The sequence below is a fragment of the Mercenaria mercenaria genome, chromosome 9 (assembly GCF_021730395.1).
Source record: "Mercenaria mercenaria strain notata chromosome 9, MADL_Memer_1, whole genome shotgun sequence".
In the NCBI taxonomy this organism is placed as follows: domain Eukaryota; kingdom Metazoa; phylum Mollusca; class Bivalvia; order Venerida; family Veneridae; genus Mercenaria; species Mercenaria mercenaria.
In genome coordinates, this window is record NC_069369.1 from 77,399,694 (window position 1) to 77,426,276 (window position 26,583).

Genomic DNA, 26,583 nt, shown 5'->3' on the forward strand with positions numbered 1-26,583 from the left:
AGGTGCAAAAGGTCCATGCCTTTCTGTTTTCAACACCTTTTAAGAAAAAGAGTACTACGACAAGTTGCGAAAATACTAGTACATACGCGACAAAACGCAGTCGTTTTCATCACGCCCGTATAGGTACAAAAATTTCATACGATTTTCATATTCAAAGGGCTTTACTGCCCCCAAACCCGACTTTTCTAGCACCCCCCACCTAAAAGTTTAGCTTTGCATAGATGGATATTAGAATGAATAAAGGGTTTAAGTAAAATTATTGCTGCCTTTGGCCACTAGCCCGGGCCCCCCATATAACAATTTTATTAACCCCACAAATTAATTTAACCTTTTTATAAGTTTGTATAAATAGTGCTTATTTATCAAAAAATTTTAAAAAAAATAAACATGTATACCCCCAGAAAACAGTCTTAAAGAAATCCAAACTTTTCCTGAGCATTGGGGCCCCACATTTCTCCTTTCTTATTATGAACTGGGGGCAATGTCAAATGGCCGGGGCAACACAGAGAAAATGGGAATATGCGACCGGGGGGCCTTCGGTATTTTTAAAAATTTTTTAGTGGCCGACACATAAGTCTGTGCACATAATATTGTTTTTTTTGGACAGTTTTTTCCCGGCAGTTTTTGGTTTTTTTTTTCCAACTAGGATTTTTATTTACTGCGTACAACCAAGCCCCCTTTTCCCACACCCTTTTTTAAAACCCCCGGTAAGAATTATCTTATTTTTTGCTAATTCTTTCAAAAATCAAAATTTCTGGGTTTAGTGCCCTTTTAAATTTTTTTTTTTATTTGCAACGACAAAAATTTTAGTAAATTTTACCGGTGACAATTCTTTAAAAGGTTTTAACACACTAAAAGCCCCACTATAATTCTATATAAAATGACAAGTTTTACAATGCGCAATACAATTAGACCCTTTTAAATTTTTTAAACTTTCATTTTTTTGTAAAGCAAAAATTTATAAATGTAAAAATATCAAAGAAAAAGGGGTCATTTTGTGGGAAAAAAAATATTTTTTGTCAAACGGACACACCGTAATTTTTACACTGAAATGACAACACAATTTTGGGGGGGGTTAGAATAAATTTTACTGAAATCAGTTTTTGGGGTCTTTTTTTTAAAAGCAAAAATACCAGTATGTAAATATAGGCATCAAAGTTTCAACCAATATTTTGCAATGTTCAAAAAAATCCTTTTTACAGCCAAAAAACTGGAAATTTAATCCCCATTATCGACTACCTTTTTTCAAGGTGCCAGGGGATTTTGGCTGTTCCATAGTCGGGGGTTTTACATTTCGCCGAAAATTTTTGCCTTATTCTTTTTGGGAAGCAGAAAGAAATATTTTGACAAAACAGGTTGTCCCCTTTCGTATCGTGTTTTATTCCTTTTATGTTTTTATTCGTAAAAAGTTTATGAGAAACAAAAGCATGTCAATTCTAGGGGGTTCATCCTTTGTCTTCTGACATGGGATATTAAAGAACTGGTAATCATTTCTTCCAATACTAAGTTGAACTTGAAGAACAAGATTTTCAGTAAATATAATAGGTTATTATAACAGTAGCTTGATCTGGGATGCAGAATTCGGCTCGAGTGGATTTTGCCTGATCGGATCTCACGAGCGCGCAAGCGCCGAGTGGATCCGACCTTGCAAAATCCACGAGAGCCGAATACAAAGTCCCAGATCTAGCTACTGTTATAATGACCCTTTTATTATATACCTTTACCATTTTAATTATTGTTTTGTTCTTGAACGGTATCTTCAATGTTTATCGATATTAAATGGAACTTACTGAAGTTTTTATGTGTGCTATTTATAGAAATGCGTCGGGTCATACATATAAACGAAAATAGTCCGGCAGCATACAATACGGAAGGTACAATACGGAATTTAAAAGGTACAATAAGGAATTTTTGTCTGTCTGTTCATATTTACTTGTGAAATACAGGCCGATTTTTTACAGAATTTATATAGGTATATAATAAATCTGGGATTTTCACAATAGAAATATCAAATATACACCACTGAAAACATGAATTAAAACGAAAATGTATTTGTTTAAGACGTACAATGTAATATCAAATATTCAAGACAAATTATTATTACGGTATGCGTGAGGGTTAATCGATATGGATGAGTCAAACACACATGCATTTATATTTTTGTCTTCAAACAAGCGTAAATGTTTATATATAACATGAAGAGGTTATTATATTACAGATAAAGACAGTTGCGTCATATAAATATCTCTTACTTCATTCAATACTGCGTGATTGTTTAATATTAAAGTTTTACTTACACATTTAAAGACTTCAGACGAACCATAAATTCCGAAGCTTTGAAAGAATTTCGTTTCAGATCATTTAAATACCTTTTGCTTTTACATGTAAACTTGGACTATACTTTATTCGTGAACAGCTACATATAGGTAAGAGAATTCACTTACATCACGAGGTCGTTTATATGAATTGATGAGGCAGTTTATATGGATTAGTGAGGTCGTTTATATGGATTGGTGAGGCCATTTATATGGATTGGTGTAGCCGTTTATATGAATTGATGAGGCCATTTATATGGATTAGTAAAGCCGTTTATATGGATTGGTGAGGCCGTTTATATGGATTGGTGAGGTCGTTTACATGGATTGGTGATGCCGTTTATAAGGATTGGTGAGGTCGTTTATATGGATTCTTGAGGCCATTTATATGGATTGGTGAGATCGTTTATATGGATAAGCGAGATCGTTTATATAGACTGGTGAGGCCATTTATATGGATTGGTGAGGCCGTTTATATGGATTGGTCAGGCCATTAATATGGATTGGCGAGGCTGTTTATATGGATTGATGAGGTCGTTTATATGGATTGGTGAGGTCATTTATGTGGATTGGTAATGTCGTTTATATGGATTGGCGAGGCCTTTTATATGGATTGGTGAGGCTATTAATATGGATTTGTGAGGCCGTTTATATGGATCGGTGAGGTCGTTTGTATTCATGAATCAACAAGTCCGTTTGAATAGACGCTGTTGTCTCACCTTCTTATTCACAACAAGAAAAATGACACAGATGCTATCATTACAAGTCGAAATTTAAGGCAACATCATTTTAGACTAGATGTATTTTCTTATTAGTTTCATTTACAGACTTTTTCAAAAATTTATATATTGTAATCCTGTCATTAAATACTATGAATGCATCTTAAATTATAGAAAAAAAATTGATAAATAAATACAATAAACGCATATACAAAAGTAGTTTTAATTTTAAAGTGACAATTTGGTAGCAGATAGGGCATTAATTACCAGGATAAACTGACCGGTACCCAGGGATGATGTTATCTAGATAAAATCGCAAATGGGACTTTCAGCAGGACCATTTCATATTTTGCAATATTCAAGGTTCGGTGTTTTTTTTGTGTTGACTCTCAATATTGCTCATCCATTGTTTCTCCTCCAGCACTGATTCATGTGGGGAAATTGGCAGTTACTTGCGGAGAACAGGTTTGTACTGGTACAGAATCCAGGAACACTGGTTAGGTTAACTGCCCGCCTTTACATAACTGAACTATTGTTGAAAAACGGCGTTAAACCCAAAAGCAAACAAACAAACATCCATTGTTTCATCCAAAGAACCCGTTGCACGTTATAGATTTCATAAATGTTGCAGTTAGGAACGCTTTTGCATGATCATCTGGAATTAAATTGTCAATCATGCAGTTTCAAATATACATTGTGGTTAGTAAAAAATGTTTTTGTCATTAAGCTGTTGCTTCTGCTATTCCTTCGGTCTTTACACGGACACAAAAACTGTCAAAGATATAGAAGCATAAAGTCGTAAGATGTACATATTTTTATTGGCTTACGATCTTATGATTCTAGATTGTTAAAGTATCTTCATTATTTGCCCAGTTTGTTTTTAACCATTGCAATCGGTAGCCTAAAATTCACTTTAGGTGCTCAATGATGTTCATTAAAAATAGGACGATTTACAATTAAAGAACTGCTTTCTTAAATGAGACTTTTACGCTGTCTTAACGGTTTTTGTTTGGTTACACAGACGTACCTACTAACATTATTATGTAATATAATTTTAGTAAAAGCCATATTTATAACGCACCATTTTAAACATTTGTTTTTGGAGTGTGATATTCATTTGCAATGCATTTTTAATACTTTTTATATGGGTTCCACAGCTTTACTTCATACCATTTAGCAGTTTAAATATGAAATATTTTTTCAATAATGAAACGGTTTGTATAATTGTTAAAAGTTGAAGCCAATGAGATAATCTCATCCGTCTCAATATTTCTGTTAAGATAGACACTTGTTCCTTTATCTGTTTTATGATGATGTACATGTGATAAGACGTTGTTAAAATATTTGACTTGACTTTGCACTATAGTGGTCTATGTAATATAACAGCAATTACGTCACACGTTGTAACCGCTTCATTGCATGTTAAGAAAAAGGAGAGCAATAGTATTATGTTGCTGTTTTAAAGGATTTATTTATAATAATTTTATTTCTTTAAAATCAAAGAAGGTAATTGTTTTTGATTGACCTGAAATAAAAGCATAAGACGTTACAGACCTCACATATATGTATCCAAATATTTGAAATCTTTGACGTCAACAAATTCCAGTAATGTGTCAAATTTGCCAAAGAATTTTAACATCTTGTAAACATCTTACTTTTATACAGTCAACTAGTTAAAATCTAGGCTTACCTAGAACTTACTAAATTCACCAATAAGATATAATAAAATACAGTTGTCATTTTTTAGTTGAAATGCTGGTTTGTAAATAATTTGATTTGAGTATTGAAAGTAAATATCAATATTTTGAGTTTGAATATACTTGTATGACATTTTAAATATAACACTCAACACTGTATCAAAATGTCATCACGGTCATATTAGTAATGGATCCAGATTGATTTTTAAGGACTTTAAAATGTTTTCTACAATTATACTGTATTTATGTTTTGGCGACCTTTCAGCACTCTAATATTCATTAGTCTGACAGGAAAGACTGTTTTCAAAAGAAGTTACAGAAAATTAAATATTATTATTATTATTATTATTATTATTATTATTATTATACCAGATTTATACAGCGCCCTTTTCATGATCAATTTCACGTTCAAAGGCGCTTTACATAGCTCAAATGCAGCCACACAGGGCGCATAATTCATCCTCTACTAGTACAGACACAGAGCGATCTGACCAGAGGGACAGAGTGAGACAAAGCCCCCACGACAGAGAGATCAGAAATCAGATACAGGCATGTCCGGCTAACTTAGCCTAGCTCATTGCGAACAGACAGCCTGGTTCTTTAACGTGCCTAGTGTATAGCACTGATACACGCAAGGATTGCCTGGGTTCCTGACCAGTACACCTCTAGTTGGTCGGGAAACACTGAAAAGCGTTTCTGAAAATTCCCGAGTAGCTGCCGGGTATCGAACCCCCGACCTCAGGATTGGAAGGCTAGTGTGCAAATATGAAAGGATGTGAGGTGTATTGTCGACTTCCAATTGAAATGAGAACGAGGCCTCCGCAACCATAACATTTCAACCAAATAAATTCCCAAACAAAGGTTTATATCTTACATTTACAGTTTTGTTTTCTTGTTCTTTTATATTGCTTTAGTTGATCCAATGTTACATGCTTTCAAGAAATAGATTTGCCAAACAACAAAATCTCCACCTATATGCGAATAAATAAAAAAATGTTTGTCCGTGATTAACAATGCACGCTTTCCATTGCTTACGTACGCTAAAATGCACGTAGGCCATAACAAATGACGATGTGAAGTATGCAAAAATTCGAACCCGGTGGAGCCCTGTCACCTCTAGAATGTTGCACCTTTACGTTACGTCTTAATCATGCGGCTTCATTTGATGTTATACAAAGGGTCATACAGTTTTATCGTTGCAACTGCTGTTGCAATGTAAATATTGAGATATATCAACAACCACTTTTTAGAATAAAAGTTTGACTGTCTACTTGGCAAAAGTCTTATTACGTCTCTAGAAAAATACGTCACGATATCAGGTGTCTGGTTGAACAGTGAATAGGAGTAACATGGGTGTACACATTTCCTTAGACAGACATCTGAACATCACAACACTTCATACCACTTGACAAGATAAAGTGAAGCTGTCTATTAGCATGAGCGCCGTAATAAGATAAACAAGTAAAACATTCTAAGAGCCATGTATACAAAGACCCTCCATAGAAAATTACACACGTGCTCACAAACCATGCACGCATATACATAAAAACTCTTTAATGGAAGGATAATATTTAATGAGATACAAAGATGTAAAAAATAGACATAGAAATACGCAGGTCCACGACTTAGAAACCACCACTCGGGAGTTCAGACCGCGGTTTATTCGCTCCAAACCTCGCTTTGACATCCCAGCTTTGCTCGAAAGACAGTGTACATGTATTTCATACACGCTATAAGCAACAGTACCCATACAATAAACAAAGAAACATGTCAATTTTACATTGCTTTTTTACTTTTCAGAATGCAGAAGATGTATTTGCTATGGATCTTTCTCCATTTTATTATAGAAGGTAATTATAGCCAAGGATGTTTTAAATCTAAATTTTTATGTAGAATATATTGTACTTCAATGAATTTGTTTGCTTTGTTTGGTCTAAGGCCTGATATGCACAATATAGGTCATATGGTGACTGTGTAACTGACTGTCCAGCTTACCACAATACTCTATGTCAGTGTGGGGAAACACATGATCAAAATAATCTTTAAACAAAAGTAAATTTACAAATAAAATGGGACATTATTTGCTGTAAATCTTAAATATAGCCTAACATATGGCAAAATAGATGTATTCTAAAACTACGTAGATTTCAATCACAATCACCTTGTGATGATTTGGGACAATTCAAGGAACCGAGACTTCTTATTTTCGTAATTGTTCTTACTTACAAGAAATCTACAGAGCCTCGCATTTTATTATTTCATTCAATTCGTTTAATAAATTCAATATTAAAAAAAAAATTGTGTAATATCCTCTATATCAATTTAAGCAAAGCCTTTATAATATATCACATGTAAACTTTTCCAGTTGTAACATCAAGATTTATACGTTCTTTACCTATTATAGACAAAGTAAATTCGTCAAACGTCTCCTACAAATAAACGACGTCAATGTCAAAGCTTTATTACACTATCCTATTATCAAAATGTTACGGCTTTATTTCAGTCCCGCGACGTCAAAACATGTGATAAAGGAAATCTAATAATATTCTTCAAAATATCACTTTGGTTTAGAGATTATTTTGATCATGTTTCAAGCTTTCGAGTTTATTTTATTTTCATCCAGAAGGTCTTAGACCCATGTGGAATAAATGATAAATTAAGTTTATTCATGCAACTGTACATAATTACATAAACACCTCTCAAACAACTCGATGTACAAAATATATCTTACAGATCGATTTCTCTATAGAGTTCATTTCTTCTAACAAACGCTTTGACATCTCGATAGGCCAACCAATCATCTTTTTCTCGTTTTCTGATCAGAAGAGTTCTGTATTTTACCGCCGTTTGAATTAAATGTTTGAACTGTTGTCTATCTGAAAACACATTTTAGTGAAAATAAAATTGTTTAAAACGATTTAGCGAAACTGTTTTTGATGAGGGGCTTTCGATATAAGTTTTTGCAATTGGCCTTGTATACAATAAAGCGTGTGCTCCTAAGGTTTAAAAAGCGTTTTACATTTTAAAGTAATTAAAAAGCATACAGGTTACTTTTAAAGACTCGACCCTATCATTATTCCGGTTTTATTTCCTTTGTTTCTTTTGAAAGTATGCTTGTCCGGTAACTTACACGACTAAGAGTGACTGCTCGTACAGCCGCGAGTTCATCTCCGATATTTCGTTTGTCCTCACTGCCAACTGACAGGAAATTATGTGTTTTCCATACCTGATTCAAGCTGAAATAAGATGTGTAAATAAGTCATACCATCAAAGGTAGTTTCATAAATCCAAGTCATACATTTCACGTCAATTTGTGAATTACGGCTTTGAAAATGTGTTACCCGTTGCATGCTTTAATATCAGATAGTATTTTTGTAAAGTCACCTGCTCTTATACTAACAAATACGTATTGTATATGTATTATGAACAAAATCATAAACGGCACAGTTCTGAGTGACGCCTCTTCTTAGCAGAATATTGTATACTTGACTGATTCCTCTATCGTTACTTTTTCGCGACAGTTGTCATGTTGTTTTGTAGGAGCAACACAACCACCAACCTGGACTGAACCTGCGTCTCCTTCAATCTCCAAGGCTTCTACAGAATGTGGTGACGTAACAACACTTAGCGCTGATTCAGGCGACGGTTCCTCGGTTATTTACACGTAGGGGCGAACTTTCTAATATACGGTCTTGCATGAGATGTAAATCATCGTTAGGGTATTTTCAACAGCTTATAGATAAACTGTGTGAATGTGACACCACTTATTTTATATGGATGTAAAAGTAATTTTAATGTATTTTAAATGCATGTAATTCAACGTGCATACTTTGAGGATAGATAGGGTGTAATAAACAATTTTGAACGTATGATATCAAGAGAGAAATGCCGTTAGCGACCTCGATTAACAACAAACAAATCTTATGCTATGGAATATGACACCACTTACTGTACATCATGTTAAAGGTTTTTATATTGTCTTTAAGACGTATGTAGGCCCAAATTTATATCTTGGGGATGTATATGGTATATTATTAAATCTTCTACTTCAAGTCTTCTAGCAGAACGCCGTTTGGAGCACTTTTGAACATTCCACAGACCCTCTTTCAGGGAATGTGACACCACTTTTCATACATCATCTTGAAGGTATTTAAGTTTTCTTTCAAACGCATTTAAGTGGAAATTCTTATATCGGGGAATAAATCAGGATTATTATTAAATCTTGTACCTTAATTATTTTATTGTAAAACGTCGTTCGGAGCATTTTGAACAGCCAAAAGACCCTCTTTCAGGGAAAGTGACACCGCTTGTCATACATCATTTTACAGGTATTTATATTGTCTTTCAGACACATCAGACTCATATTTCTGTCATGGAGATAAATTAGGTATATCATTCAATCTGTTAAGTCTTCTTTGAGAAAGCCATTTGGAACACTTTCGAACATCCCACAGACCTTCTTTCATGAAATGTGACACCATTTGCATTACGTCATTTTTGAAGTGTTTATATTGTCTTTCAGACGCATTTAGACTCACGTTTCTATCTTTGGAATGAATAGGGAAAATTATTCCATCTTGTACTTTAAGTATCGAGGAAGGAACGCCGTTCTGAATATATTAAACAGTCCACATATGCTTTCTCAGGGAAGTTGACATCATTTGCCATACATCATTTTAAATGTATTTATATCTCCTTTCAAATATGTTAAGGCCAATTTTGCTATCTTGGGCATGAATATCGTAGATCATTCAATCATTCAGTCTTCTACATTACGTCTTCTTGGAGAACGCCTGTCGGAGCACTTTTGTAGATCCCACAGACCCTCTTCCAGGGAATGTGCCACCACTTACCATACATCAATTTAGAGGTATGTAGACCGCATTTATGTATTTATCTTGGGGATATATGGGTATTATATTCAATCTTTCGTCTTAAGTCTTCTTGGAAAGTGCCGTTTGGAGCGCTTTTGAATAGCATACAGATCATCTTTCAGGGAATGTGACGCCACTTGTTACAATCATTTTAAAGGTATCAATACTGTCTGTCAAATGTATTAAGGTACAGGTACCTATTTTGGGGATGAACGCGTTAGATATTTCAATAAAAACACATTTATGATGATGTACAGTAAGTGGTGTCATATTCTCTAACATAAGATAAAATAAGTGTTGATTATCATGGTCGCTTAAGGAATGTTTCCCTTGATACGTAAAATATTGTTTACTACACACTATCCATCCACAAAGTATACACTTTGAAATACATGCATTTAAAAGATATTAAACTTATCTTTAAATCAATGTATAATAAGTGGTGTACACATTCCCTGACAGCTTGTCTGTAAGATGTTGAAAATTCCCTAACGATGATTTACATCGCATTACGCCGTATATTAGAAAATTCGCCATTAAATACCCAACTTCTTTACCCAGAATCATTACTGTGCACTAGGGCATCCATTTTGTTACTGTTTGCCAGCTACATGTGCGCTCTATTGATTATCATGACGATGGTGTTATTTTCACTGTCAAGTAATGTTTGCTCGCTGAACGGAATCCCGTGTTTGTTTAGGCGTAGCGCGAGTGAAAATGTGAAAGTTTTCTCACTTCCAGGTGAGATATATTCCCTATTCACGAAAAACAAACAAATTTTCTTTTTATTTTATACGTAATTACGTTGAGATGTGCATTTTGCAACAAATTTTAATCTCAGCGCGGGAAACAGACACACGTTAACAGTCATGACGTCAGACGTGTTGTGACGTTAGAAAGACGCACACAACATAAAGTTCCATTTTATTTATATATTTTGCTGCATAACGTTATTAAATTATCATGAAGTAAAATAATTTGAATCGAGAAATATACTATAAAGAACAAAGTTCGACTACAATTTTCATCCTGTTTTATGCAAATAATTCAAAATTTATACAAAATGTACAAGTAGATCGGCAGGGGGCGGAGCTATATCTCTCACAGTGTGAAATATAGATTTCATATTTTCACAGTGTGAGTGATGAGATATAAAAATATTTAACAGATAGAATACAGTATTTCATTAGTTAGCATAAAATAAAGAGAATTATTTGGAATTATAAAAAATAACATGGAAATTTTAAATTCTGATTCCACTATGAAAACAATTATAGATAATACCAAATAATTAAGTGCAAAAGACAATTACCTAACTTTAAACGTATTCTAGTTAAATCAAAATTCAATGAAAATGTTACTCCGCCTTCAGTTAAAAAATGTAATGAGCCACGCTGTGGGTTATGTAATTATAGAAGGTTTAACTTTAAAATTAAGTAATAAAATATTTCATATAAAAGAAAACATGGATTCAGTGTGGGGAATCACGTGACCCAAAATGGTACGGAACACGGAAATCAACATGGCGGATATTTGACTTTTTTACCAATTTTCAAAGGTTAGTAAAAACTACAGCATCTATTTCGCTCGTATTATAGCGTAGTCTATGCGCATTTTAATGCTCTTTCCAGCGATGTATGTGTCTTGTCTACGTTCTTTCTAGTTTCTGAGTTACCTTCGAGGTTTTGACCAAAGCGAGGATAATTTTCTTTAAAAACACAATGGTACGATACACGTAATTACTCTTTTCTCACAAAAATCTATGTAATTTGCAGCTTTTCGAACTTGTTTCAATCTGTAACTGTTAGATCTTCTATCATAGAGTAACAATGCAGTGTTTGTTTATGACTTTTCGCGAATTCTTGCGAAAAATCGACAAACTATTGAAATGGTACGCGACACTTGCTATGATACGCAGCACGTACTAACTGTTAGCAGTCTGATACGCAACACGTGCATGTGTCACCAACGGCGATTTAACTTCAAAATTGCGTCATAATTAATTTATTAACTATTTGAAACGTGGTTTTCAGTTTTTAGGATCGTTCGGAAGCACTGCAATCATTATTTATGTTTAAAGAGGTCAGCACGCTAAGACTTTCATGTTTCAAAATTACATAAAATATTTATTTTATTTCAGAATGGCGCAGTTTTCTAATCTTGCATAATTTTCTTTTACAGAAATGGCCAGACCTAAGAAGAAACCGGGTCTGACACTTGGGAAAAAGAAGTGGATAAAGAAGCAAAACAAGAATGTCAATATTAAAGTAACTTTCAAATTGCTGCAATCCGTCAAGAAATCACCAGCGAGAAAACAAGCAAAAAGGCTGCTTATGCCATCTAAATCCCCTCTGTACAACATATCTCCAGCAAATAAAAAAATAAAGTGAATTTGGTCACCTGTCGTTTCCAAAAAAAAAACAGTTTTCAATAACTCCCGATAAAAATCTTCAAGATCACTTTTTGGACATGTAGAGGAAAACAGTGATATCAGAGACGATATAGAACACTTCTTTAACACTGAATTACTGTGTGAAGACGTGTGAAGAAATCACATGTTCGATACTGCAGAAAGAGACATCCTGTGAGAAGAAAACAGGGAACAGTTAGTACATCAAGGAACGCAGTTCAGAAAGGAGCTCTGTGTATAAGGTGGGAGAAAGCTAGAACGAATGAATCTAAAATGAACCGATGAAGAGGATGGGACTGGACTGAGAAGTGCATATGAACGAGAAAAAAATAGTTACGATATCAGTACCGAAAATAAAAGGAAGATAATATAAATACAATTGGAGAAAAGAAAAATTATTTGAGTACTTAATGTGAAAAGGAATATGATATAAATCTACACTAAATGAGGCGAGGAATTTAATACAAATACGGGAAGTGAAATAGATACTGAGTGAAGAAAGAACCGATGTTTTTAATAGTAAATGGTAGGGAAAAGTTGATATATTCAGTAAACAATACGAAAACAGTGTGAGTACAATCATGGGGCTAAATTGTATGCAAAAGGACATTATGTGATATAAATTGACATACTGAATGGGAATAGAAAGAGTCAATGACATTGAGAAAAAGAAATTTCTAATGACAGGGTTCTTTTTTTTATTTTGTTTTAATTTATTGTTGGAAGCTTGCTGTATAGATTCTGTATAGATAATGAAAATGGGCTTTGATAGCTTTTTTGTTAGGTGAAAAAAAATTATATGTTTTTTGCACATGTTTTTGTGACATAATTTTGTTTAATTATGTTTTAATTGCAATAAAGAAGTAACCGAATTGTTACACAAGTTTCTAATCACTGTGAAATTGAAAAGATAGAGGGTTTATATTAGAGCCCCACTAATACCAGCCTCTTTATATAAGAAAACTAGGTAGTTTGGATCTTGTATTGGTTCTTCCAAAGCCTCTTTCCGCTCGTAAGTATCTGGAGTACTGTTTCAATGGACAATATAGCCACCAAAAACGAAATCAGTTTGAATTATTATAATTATTTATTAATTGTTCATCTTTTGTACGTAAATATAAAATACGTATTTAACTTGAACTCCTGGTTAAATTACAGTTACTCACACATAAATAATACTTGAGCAAATTATATATATATATATATATATATATATACGGATATACAAAACTGAAACTAGAAACAACGTCAAAATGGTGATACCGTCACATAAAAATGCCAACTATAAACATAGTAACACAAAATCCATAAAATCGCGATTAGAGTATTATGAAACAATTACAGATATACGAAGACGATTTATTCGCTCCAAAAATATCACACAGACACACGGGGTCTGAAAACATGCCCCCTTGGCCAGACCCCCATATTAGCTACGCCCATATACAGTATTGTACATCCCGAGACATAAAACAATCGTACATAATATAAAAGCTCACCCATTTCGCAAACATGGTGTGGTGGGTGAACTTTTTAAAACGTGATCCAATGAAGGCTATTTATTTTGTATGATTGCTTTATGTATCGGGATGTACCATAACGTTAAAAGATACTGTACAGGGGGTAGCAGATAATGTTGGCCTGGCCAAGGGGGGTAGGTTTACCAGACCCCATATACAAAATGTAGTGTAGTATTTTTTTCAATGATACTGTAAAATAAAACGTTTTCTGTTAAATGTTTCCATGAAGAAACTATCAAAACTATCGACTAAAAATGCGTCAGAAAGGTATATAGTAACATTTATTTAGAGTTCAATAATTAGTTCAAATTTTAGATGATTTTAGCACGATACGTGACTTAATTTTCATTAAAAAGTCAGCTTTGTAAAACTTATTTGTAACTAAATGTTATGAACACTAGCAAATCTGGTTCGGCAAAGTTCAAAGATGTTTAGGGTGATGCCAGCCCTGGATCTGACATTCCCAATACGTTCTCTTCCCTATTTTTGTATCCGCTCATAAAACGAATAAACCGTCCTCCAAACATTCTCCAGCCAAGTTTCCAAAACATCTTAGTTTTGTTCGAGTATCTCATTTGTGTTGTATTAGTGCACCCAAACCAACAAACAACCTCCATCCACAAAAAAATGCTATACTCTTCAGTGGGATTTTTTATCTTTAACTAATTTTAGAAATTTTATCGTTACTTTATCAAGTCCATCTTCCTCTTATAATACCGAGAAAACTTCTAAATAAACTTTCATTAACTGCCTCATCAGTCACATCAACGGGAACTACATTGTCTGTATTATGCAGCTCTTCACACTTGCAATCCAGTTTTAAAGAAGTGCTCTACATCGTCTTTACATATCACTGTTTTAAAAATTCCTCTACAGGTCCAAAAAGTGATCTTGAAGACTTTAACTTTAATCGAGAGTTATTGTATGTTTGTTTTTTGGAAGCTACAGGTGACCTAAATGACTTTATTCTTCAGTTTGCTGGATATAAGTTGTAGAGGGGATTCAGATGGCGTAAGCTGTCTTTTTGTTGTTTTTCTTGTTGGTGATTTCCTGGCACATTGCGGCAATTGGAAAGTTAGTTTAATATTCATCGTCTTGTTTTGCTTCTTTATCCACTTCTTTTTCCCAAGTGTCAGACTCCGTTTCTTCTTAGGTTTTGCCATTTCTGTAGAAGAAGAGTATACAAGATTAGAAAAACAACTGCGCCATTTTGAAATAAGATTTATAGATTTTATCAAATTTTGAAACATGAAAGTCTTAGCGAGCTGACCTCTTTAAACATAAATAAAGATTGCAGTGCTTCTGAACGATCTCAAAAACTGAAAACTACGTTTGAAATAGTTCAATAAATTAATTATGACGCGAACTGGAAGTTAAAGTTGGTGACACATGCACGCGTTGCGTATCACACTACCAACAGTTAGTACGTGTTGCGTATCATAGCACGTGTCGCGTACCATTTCAATAGTTTGTCGATTTTTTGCAAGAATTCACGGAAAATCATAAAGAAACACTGTGCATGGTTACTTTATGATAAAGATCTAACAGTTACAGATTGAAACAAGTTCGAAAAGCTACAAATTACATAGATTTTTGTGTGCAAAGGGTAATTACGTGTATCGTACCATTGTGTTTTTAAAGAAAATTATCCTCGGTTCGGTCAAAACCTCGAAGGTAACTCAGAAACTAGAAGAAACGTAGATAAGACAAATACATTGCTGGAAAGAGCATTAAAATGCGCATAGACTGCGCTATAATAAAAGTAAAATAGATGCTGTAGTTTTTACTTACCTTTGAAAATTGGTAAAAAAGTCAAATATCCGCCATGTTGATTTCCGTGTTCCGTACCATTTTGGGTCACGTGATTCCCCACACTGTGGATTGTACTGTCCAAAATGTTTTGTATGTTTTGGTTTGCAATGGATGCAAAGAGTTTTTTATTGGACAAACAGGTGATAAATTAAGAAACAGAAGGACAGTTCATGATCAGCAAATAAGAGACCCATCAACAAGACAATTGCTTGTTAGTGAACATTTAGATCTATGCTCTAAAATGGACCCACAATATTTAATTTTTCCTTTTTATAAATTTCATAATAATAATGTTTCAGCTAGGTTATCTAAGGAACGTTACTTTTTTGATATTTTCAAACCAAAACTGAACAAATATTGATGACGTCATAATATAACGTTGTGTACACATGTGTACACATGTGACGTTGCGTAGCAACTTCACATTTTTTATATGTCTGCCCTGATGATTATAATATGAAACCGGTAGGTAGACAAAAATATATAGAGAGGAAACCCATTGGATGTTTTTTCTTTTATATATATATATATATATATATATATATATATATATATATATATACCATTTAAACGAGATGGAAATGAAGCTTCAAAATGAAAATGTTTTAATTATTGTTTGTCCCCTCTAGGTTGATTTAAACATATTAAAATTACAACATAGTGTTTCTAAACAAGATTGTGAAATACCATATACAATACTTAATATGATTAAGAATACATCTACTTAGTACTCATTATTTTTATCGTATTGTCTGTATATCTTTCTGATCGTCTTAATATACATATGCAGTGCTCCATCGCGTATCTTTCGAATAATTCCTTATTCTATGTTTTATCGTTGTATTGTATACTACATGAAATGGAAAATATACGGATTGTCATTAATACGGAAGTCCACGTGACAGAGTCTGTCAGAAGACCAGGTCTCTTACACCAATTTATAAAATATGGTATTCTCAAGAGGTTGAATTTTATTCAGCCTACTTCCACTACCAAATGGAAGGGATCTTATGAACACTTTACAATTTGATATGTTTTCATTATCACGATTGTCATTTACTCTGCAAAACAATCAAAGGCTGAGTCTGCATTTTTTCATGCAATCTAAATGTGTCATACACATATATTTGGGCAAGTTTTCGTATCCACAAAATGCGCACTGAGTACTTCAGTGCATGTGATTGTCAATCTTTGACAATAAGTCTCCACTGTTCCATTGCAATAGTATTAAACTGACGCAAAAGACAAAAAATCGAAAAGGAATCTGAATTACCACGGACATGACGGTGTCGCTATCCTTTTATATCCATAACGAAGGTATAATTTGTGTTTGTTATTTATTTAGTTTTGAAAAACAAAAGCAAAACGACAACATTTTACACCTCTGTATCCTTATAGATTTTGTGTACTCATTCAATAAAGGAATTTTGTTGGTTGTAATGACGCGACAGTAATAAATTGTTCTGAAAGCATTAGCAGATGAAAATCGTTATCTCGAACTCGTTTTTATTACAGACTTTTTGCTATCTCGAAGACATTTTTACGTCCCAAATACACGTGCTCAAAATACAATTTTTTAGTCGAATTTCGGTTATCTCAAAGTAAAACGCTCAATCTGTTGGAGTTTGAGATACCAAGTTTCAACTGTATATATTATTCATTTTTGCGTAGGAATGTTCTTGAAATAGATGAAAGGATATATCTGTTCATTCTAATAGTTGTAAATTGTAATTTGAAATACTTCTTTTTTAAGCCTTGTATCTGAGACTCCCACTGGTGGTGGATTCACTATTACTGACCACTTTTCTGGAAATAAAATTCTGACGTGTGTCCAAGGATCAATAACAGAGGCGTCCTACGAAGTCGTGGTCAGGTAAGAAAACTTATTTCGTAAAAAACTCGTATTTCTGTTTTGCCAATCAATGCAGTATAACTATATGAACTTCATAGTAACCTACATGCAGCGTCGTTCAGGTAAGCAAATCCATTTGATCACTTTTCAGCTAGGTATTTAAACATTTCATTATGTATTACACCTCGTGCAGGATTTTAATTCGGTTTTATATGTATTATGGAATCATAACATGTGGAATTAAAACATTCCAAGACACAGCCCCAATGAAAGTTTATCCTTACGCATTTAAAGCATACATATACAGAGTTTATTTACACAAGCATGCATGTACAGAGAATTATGAAAAGCCAAAGCTGTCTTCTGATGTTGATATAGCACTTTATGCTTCACATATATCAGTATATGAAGTGCCTCTACTTGTGTGTAAGTGCTTATACATGTATATGATGCGCTTAACACTGTATATGGGGTGTTTTCATCAGTATGTGCGGTGTTTTTAACTTCATATGCGGTCCTTTCAGATGTATATGCAAAGCTTTCATCAGATTGTGCGGTGTATTTAACTTTGTATGCGATCGTTTCATCTGTTTATGTGGTTCTTTCAACTTTATATGAGTCGCCTTTATCTGTATAAGCTATGCATTTAACTATGTATACTGTACTTTTAACTATATGCGGATTTAACGGTATACGGGGTGCTCTTATCTGTATATACGGTGATTTTCACTTTATATGTTTTGCTTTTGACTTTCTACTGTACACGTGGTACTTGCAACTGTATATGGATTGGTTTTACGTTTCATGTGATGGTTTCAGCTGCACATGCGGTGATTTCAGCTTTATATGTGGTGCTTTCTAAGTGTATGCGGGGCCTCCGTGGCCGAGTGGTTTAGGTCGCTGACTTCAAATCATTTGCCCCTCATCGATGTGGGTTCGAGCCTCACTCGGGGCTTTGAATTTTTCATGTGAGGAAGCCATCTAGTCGGCTTACGGCAGGTCGGTGGTTCTACCCAGGTGCCCGCTTGTGATGAAATAATGCACGGAGGGGCACCTGGGGTCTTCCTCCATAATAAAGCTGGAAAGTCGCAATATGACCTATAATTGTGTCGGTGCGATGTGTATGCGGTGCTTTTAACGGTATATGTGGTTGTTTCACCTTTCGCTGGTCCTCTTTTCATTATATGTAGTGGTTCGTTTTCATATTCGGTACTTTCAACTTTATATGCGATGATTTCAAGTGTATATGTGGTGCAAACTTCATTATGGTTAAACAACATTATGAGATACAGTTTATTACGAAAAATAACGAGCATCGCCGAAAACATCTGACATAGGATTTCATAAAAGGGTACTTTTTACTTATAAACATGTGTCAACATTGTCTTTAAGTTGGGAGAAAATGCAAAGAAAACAACAGGAAATGAAACAACATATGGCTTATTTTCGCACTTAAGGTTATTTTCGTTAGCGATTTTGACGCACACATCATAAATATTTACTGTTCATTTCGTTATTATTGGTACAAAATCAATTATTTTTCGTATATAAGTTTGCGCAAACATGTTCTTTAAAATGACAGAAAAAAAAACAGTTTTAAAAAATGTAAAAAATAAAATAATTAGCTTATTTTTGCATATAAAAAGTTATTTTCGTTAGCGATTTTATAAGTGTCTACTGACCGTATCTGTATAATGATATAAAAAAAATCAGATATAAAACAAAAAAATATATGGTTTATTTTCGTAAAAAAAAATCTTATTTTCGCACTTTAGGCCTACCCTAAGCCGGTGAAGAAGAGGCAGATTGCCCTCGAATAATATCCTATGTCGGATGTTTTCGGCAATATTCATTAACTTTCGTAATATTCCGATCCCATAATGTAGTTTGCACATAATGTTATTTGCACCGCATATAAAGTCGAAAGCACCGGATATAAATATAAAGGTACAGCATATACAATTAAAATTAAATTAAACGAGCCGTATATACAGTTGAAAGCACCACATATACAATACAATGAGTCACATATAAAATTAAAATCACCGCATGTAAATTTAAAAGAAATGCACATACAGTTGCAGGTACCTCATGTACAGATGAAAGTAGAAAACACCGCACATAAAGTAATTCCGATACAAAGTTATAAGCACAGCATATGCAGTTGAAAGCACCACATATACAATTGAATGCACCACATATACAGTAGAAAGAACGGCATATAAAGTTAAAAAGGCCATAAATGCAGATGGAATCACCGCATATACTATTAAAATTACCACATATACAGTTGAAACAACCATATACACAGTTAAAATCACCGCAAATACAGATGGAAGCACCGCCTATACAGTGTTAAGCTCTTTATATACATGTATAAACACAGTATATATAGGTAGAGGCATTTCATATACCGGTATAGGTACAGCATAAAGTGCTATATCAACATCAGAAGACAGCTAGGGCGTTCCATAATGAATAGTTTAAGTACGTATTTTTTAGGTAAAAATTTAATAAACGAGTAAACAAAATAATAAAATGCCATTCGAGGCTTTTGTTATTTATATTAAGCGAGTTTAATCAATTATATGTATTTACACAAATGTGAATGTTTTTATTTCATGTCAGCTTTTTCTGCTGAAGCATCGAAATAGGTTCTTTCTTCGCCTATTTTAGACCAAATGAGTTCGACCATCGACAAAATTTTATAACAACAGTGTAATACGAAGTGTGAAGTCACCACCGGTCTTTCGTAAAAGACCGGTGGTGACTTCACACTTCGTACTTCACAGTTCAAACTTCACACTTCACACTTCATATATATAATGCTTAATACACATACAAATGATAGGAAAGTCTAAAGTGTGAAATTTGAAGTCTGAAGTTTGAAGTATGAAGTATGAAGTTTGAAGTGTAAAGTTTGAAGTGTGAAGTTTGAAGTCTGAAGTATGATGTTTGAAGTGTGAAGTCTGAAGTGTGAAGTATGAAGTTTGAAGTGTGAAGTCTGAAGTTTGAAGTGTGAAATTTGAAGTCTGAAGTCTGAAGTGTGAAGTCTGAATTGTGAAGTTTGAAGTGTGAGGTCTGAAGTTTGAAATGTGAAGATTGAAGTGTGAAGTCTGAAGTTTGAAGTGTGAAGTCTTTTTCGGGCGTTTTTTTCTATTTTTAGAATAACCTAGAATTACCGAGATTGGGCATAATGAAGTAGCATAATGATTATGGCTGAGTTACTTCTGACTCCAGAGGCGTAATTTGAATGAATATCGTAGAGTATAATGTATTGTAAGAGAAGAAGATATTAAAAAGGTTTTCCTTTATAAGTCCGTTTAAAAGTACTGTCCCTCGGATTGGATAATTTTGAATACAGTGGCATGATTTGAATATCTTTAATACTAGAAGACCGCTAGGTAATGCCACACACCATATATCTAATTTCTATGCCTTTCTGTTTTACACATGAAGATTTTTAAACATAGTTTTCCTTTCGTTTACTATGGCAACCACATTTTTACATTGAATGAAATTGTTTTAGCAATTTGTATGTGCGTCACCCATGGACGGTGTTCCATTTGGACAATCGTGACTTTTTATTTAATACTTAACCGCGATGCACGATGGTACGATGACGAAAACGCGATGGCGCGATGGCACGATGATGAAACAACGATGGTACGATGGTGAAAACGCGATGGCACTATGATGAAATCTCGATGTACGATGGTGAAATGTCGATGTAATATCCCCTTTTCATCATCGTACCATCGCGTTTTCACCATCGTATCATCGTACCATCGCGTTTTCATCATCGTACCATCGCGTTTTTACCATCGTGTCATCGCGTTTTCATCATCGTGCCATCGCGTTATCACCATCGTACCATCGTGTTATCACCATCGTGCCATCGCCTTCCGGTGGTCATGCGCAGTGGTACAGTATATGTGTCAGTAAAATACAAGCTTGATACAATCTCATTTTCACATTGCACTATGTACTTTATACATCCTAACAAGAATAAGCTTAGTTTGAATAATACCATGTGACTATTACACTAAATGGTAAATTTCGTCTCACAAAATACATTGAGATACATTCATCTATTGTTGACAAAAATACAGGTGTACGGGACTACGCATTTCTAACCGGAAAGATATGGTACGATGGTGAAAACGCGATGGCACGATGGTGAAATAACGATGGTACGATGATGATAACGCGATGGCACGATGGTACGATGATGAAAACGCGATGGCACGATGGTGCGATGGTGAAAACGCGATAGGATAGTGCGATGATGAAACGCGATATTACATTATCGCGATTTTATCATCGTGCCATCACGTTTTCACCATCGTACCATAGTTGTTTCATTATCCATCGTGCAATCGCACCATCGCGTTTTCGTCATCGTACCGTCGTGCATCGCGGTTTAGTATTTAATAAAAAGTCACGATTGTCCAAACGGAACACCGTACCCATGTATCATTCCCGTGAGATTGTTTAAAAAAATTATTCCAATAGTTTTTCTCAAGAAGATTTTGAACGGACAGACGACAGACGGTGAATTTCCCTTTATTTTTCGAATATCAACAAGTGATATAATCTAAACTCAAAAAGTCGTTTATTTTCCTAGAACATTCAAAATGTACACAATCAATAATACTTAAAACTATAATAAGAAATGGCATACACATCTATGCCAATACACAATAAGCAGATGACGTTAAGTCACGTGATACTTAATCTACGAAGTGCGAAGCGTGCAGTGTAGTGTGAAGTCTGAAGTTTGAAGTGAGAAGTATGAATTGTGAAGTCTGAAGTTTGAAGTGTGAAGTATGAAGTGCGAAGTCTGAAGTCTGAAGTTTGAAGTCTGAAGTGTCAAGTATGAAGTGTGAAGTCTGAAGTTTGAAGTCTGAAGTGTGAAGTTTGAACTCTGAAGTGTGAAGTGTGAAGTTTGAAGTGTGAAGTGTGAAGTCACCACCGGTCTTTCGTAGTCTTTCGTACCAAAATCATATAATTGCTTCATTTCATTGCCGCGTCTGTGAGCTTGTAAAATCTATACCTGTTTAACTGCATTGACAGCTAGGCGTATTTTACGTTTGAAGTCTTAAATAAGACAGTTTAACAAAAAGAAATGTTCAAGCTCTGTATAATTAATGAATCCAAAACAGTGATACAGTGATTCTGTCGTTGAATAAAATCATTGTTTGGAGTTAAGATGCGAATAAATTATATCATTCGGGATGCGCCCTCGTGATATAATAATACGCATCTAAACAACAAACAATGATTTTATTCAAGAGCAAATCACTGTTTGAGATATATTATTTTGATTCTAACACGTTATCCAAGGATTATTAAGTATATCCTTGACGACATCCATTAAATATTTGCCCGTGTTCTGTTGATTTCTTTTCCAGCGCGCCGCTATGCCGTTTGATGCTATGACGTAATAATTGTGACGTCAGAAAAAATGAATTGTTGCATAATAATACACACTTTTCAGCCTTCTTAGTTTAATTGGAAAACAAATCGGGTCATGTTAGCATCTGCGATAAACAATGGTTCACGCGCAAATCAGTAACAGAGCATTATAACGTCAATTATGACGTCAAATTGCAGCATGATGCCATAAAAATATTTCAATGACCATGTAAGAATGAAAACAATCAATGCCTTCTTGAGGTTTGTCGTCTTATTTACCACAGATCATCGTTCAGCTTACGTACTCGTAGTTCAATTCCTGCGCATCTGAAGTCCAAAGGATGATCAATTAGACGACAAACCACTCGAAGATCTTGATTTTTGTTAATTGAGAACACAGCATAATGACTGGTAATATTGCTAATAGGCTACTCGTGTCGTTATTCAATACGAAGAAATTGTTCCTTTATACGCGCATTAAATTTGTTTTTCAGAGCAAAACACGATGGTGGTAATGGCCTACAAGCGGATTTTACTTTGACGATAACATTTACAGACGTAGCATCCGGTAATTTACATTTAATATATAACAAGTAAAGTCAGGTCCGTTGTAATATCAAAATGTACAAACAGAACAAGTAAATTTTCTGTCAACCGAAAATTCATTCAACCCTTTGATTTTGTTAAAACTTGTGAACTGACCCCACTAACTAACTCGCAGGTGTTAACCTTTAGCCTACTGGCGGTAGGTGATTCTGCCTTTGCGATCAGTGCAGACCAAGACCAGCCTGCACATCCGTGCAGGTTGATCATGGTTTGCACTGTTCGCTATTCAGTCAGTAAATTTTAAGTGAACACTCCTTCGAATAATAAATGCTATTACCCAAACTGAATGATGGACCAGTCCATTTTAGAAATTTAGCAGGCTAAATGTTAATTTTTTAAGTGATACAACACATACATGGACGATATTTCATCTGTAATAGAACGAGCATGAAAATACAAACATGTTTACTTCTGTTGTGAATAAACTCATTATCTTTTCCAAGGTAGATCTATTTTATCAATACAAAACATATCTTTATATGAATCAGGCTGTCTTGTATCATCATGAACTCAACTTTGTATTGGTTATGGTGTCTTTTACAGTTTGAACATGCGCAAATGTAGTCGATAAATTTCATGGAATACTTTTCTATAATCTTAAATCTTCTCTCTAGTATATCCAGACTCCTAATTCCTAATAAATGTACTATTTGGTATTATTATTATTATACCAGATTTGTATAGCGCCCTTTTCATGGTAAACACGTTCAAAGGCGCTTTACATATAGCAAACGCGCCACACAGGGCGCGAAATTCATCCTCTACTAGAACAGACACAGAGTGATTTGACCAGAAGGACAGAGTGAGACAAAGCCCCAGAACAGATAGAGAGAAATTCTTTTTTAGATACAGGCCTGTCCGGCTAACTTAGCCTAGCTCTTTGCGAATAGACAGTCTGATTCTTTAACGTGCCCGGTATATAGCACCGATGCACGCGAAGCCGTCTTTCCTGGGAAGAACCAGTACAGGCCTCTTAGTAAGGTGGGAGATACTCAAGAGCATCTCAGAAATTTCCAGTGCCTGGACCGGGATTAATTAATTAATTGACTATCGATTAAGCACAGATTGAATTCATTACGGTAATATTTAATCAATGTAAGCTTGAAATAGCATTTATTCCAGAGAGAAACAGATTAAAACCTGGTAATGATCAAATCTTTTGTCTGTTTTTTGTGGAATTCATCCAATTAGCACATTCCACGTCCATAAATTAGGATTATAGGGCTTGTGAGTGTGGGACGTTTGCATAGCTTGAAAAGGGAAAACAGAGCGTGTTCTGTTTGCTATTTCATGGCGTGTGTTGCACGCGCTGAGGTAATATTATTGTACAGACTGAAGCTATTGTATGTGTTAATTTTAAATGTTGGTGTACACTTAAGTTTCCTCGTCTTTTAGGCCAGAACAGACGAGGAAACATATGGGTGTACCGCTAATTAAAAATGATACATTCCACAAAATTTCAACGTCTGCACATTACTATTACTCCAGCGCGTGCAACACACGCCATGAAATAGCAAACAGAACATGCTCTACTTTATTATTTCAAGACATCTTGAACATTTTTATAGAAATAATCTTTGTAAAATAAAATAAGCGTTATTACGGTTTGCGTTTTACATAACATTCTAATATGACTAACAATACTTAAATATTCACAACGATATTATGTTGACGTCGCGTCGACGTGATATTTACCGTCATGTATGCATCTAAAAATAGCACTTTTAATTTTGATCAAATATTTTACTTAATAGCATGTTTAAAACGAAATGTCACAATGCACAACTGTCTTGATTAATTTACATACATACTGAGTTGGTTTTTCGCTTTGCTCATTTTCGCCCAAATAGACTCTTCCGCAAGACGTATTACCATTTCCGATCCTGGCGTGTATAAACAAAGGAGCGTGACGACCTAACATTTGGCGCCTTGCATGCGCAAAGAAACAGTTCTGTCATATTTGATCTAAATTATACAATAAAAGACATATTAGAATCGAACCGTGTTTGGACACCATTTATACACTCGGGAGGTTATACGTCGTTCGAAAACAATTCAATCGAGCTACGCCCTCGTGGAGTTATTACGCCCGACGAGTAACCGGCCATACATCGTGTATAAATATTGTTCAAACACGTTTTTTCTATAAATTATTTCTTAAATAAAACTTGAATACATGCATTTTATTTCTGTAGTTGATATGTTTTTCATAAAACCTAGCGGATGAACCAAGTCAGTATATCTACGGTATTTTCAAAAACAATCAACAAAAGTAATTCTACAAGAGAAGTGTAAGTTCAAAACACGTCTCTTTATAACACACCGTTCAACCGGATCTAGTGAATGCCGTTGATCTGCCGACGACAGTACAGTATATACGTGTACCTAATTTGGTAAATGTGAGTATTGGCCTGATTTTTACATTTTCCCGCAATATCTTAGCAGAAAGAATTATACAGATTGATTCCATGTTCGAAAAGGACTCTACCGACGAAATCATGGAGTAAACCGAGAAATTGCAGAAAAAGTGTGCATTTTCGACAAAATGAGTCATTTGATGAATCGGCCGCAAATATTCTTTTTTATTTGCAAACCTGAAATATTTGAAATATCCCATGATAAAGTTCAATTATTTCTCTGTAATTATTCGAAACCACAGCTTCCAATTCGCTTTATCTGCAAAGATATTTACTTTTGAAGTTGGTACGCCTTGATGATTCAGGTAAAGACAACGGCCGGTAATATTAAAATATTGGTACAGATGAATGCAGTTAGATCAGTGGACTGGATAATGTGAACAGCAGTGAAGTGAAAAACTTATTTGTCTCTTCAACGATCCTACCGGTCTTAAAAACATAATTTAATGTTTGTTTTTATTGCAGCCTGATTTGGCAGAAAGTTTGTAATGTGCACATTGCACATTTTCTTGTAAAGTGTCTAATCTAAAAAAGCAAGCCTAAAACTATTATTGACATTCAGTGGCATTGAAAACACAATGCCAACGGAAGATCTTTACTGTGTTTCAAAAACAAGTAGATCTATATGTTTTGTAAAGGCAAGGGATACGACTCCTTATCTCCAGACCCATACGACAATGATATTTTACTTAGTCGTCTGTGATTAAATGATTTCTCACATTTACCAAAATAGGTACATGTATATACTGTACTGTCGTCGGCAGATCAACGGCATTCACTAGATCCGGTTGAACGGTGTGTATAGCGTGTATAGATATAGGATGACAAAGTAACATTTATGTATGATAAAATACCAAAATTATAAACAAAAAAGGGACGGACGACATAAATTTCTAAATAAATTATTTAAATTCCGAAATAAATAACTACCCTCCTTATAAAA

At 34.4% G+C, this 26,583-nt stretch overlaps 1 protein-coding gene across 3 annotated transcripts in view; it reads left to right on the forward strand.

Annotated features, from left to right (window-relative positions):
• The first annotated feature begins 2,279 nt into the window (after nucleotides 1-2,279).
• The window catches only part of LOC128559603 (uncharacterized), a 49,841-nt gene continuing 25,537 nt past the window's right edge, over nucleotides 2,280-26,583 (forward strand). The window contains exons 1-5 of one of the 3 annotated variants that reach the window (XM_053551799.1): nucleotides 2,280-2,426; nucleotides 6,532-6,581; nucleotides 8,272-8,395; nucleotides 17,101-17,220; nucleotides 23,112-23,185. In XM_053551799.1, the coding sequence (XP_053407774.1) occupies nucleotides 6,533-6,581; nucleotides 8,272-8,395; nucleotides 17,101-17,220; nucleotides 23,112-23,185 (367 nt within the window). In that variant the 5' untranslated portion in view covers nucleotides 2,280-2,426; nucleotide 6,532. Of the gene's footprint in view, nucleotides 2,427-5,490; nucleotides 5,593-6,531; nucleotides 6,582-8,271; nucleotides 8,396-17,100; nucleotides 17,221-23,111; nucleotides 23,186-26,583 lie in introns of those variants that run through there. The other 2 variants (XR_008372492.1, XM_053551798.1) reach the window with 2 other exon arrangements.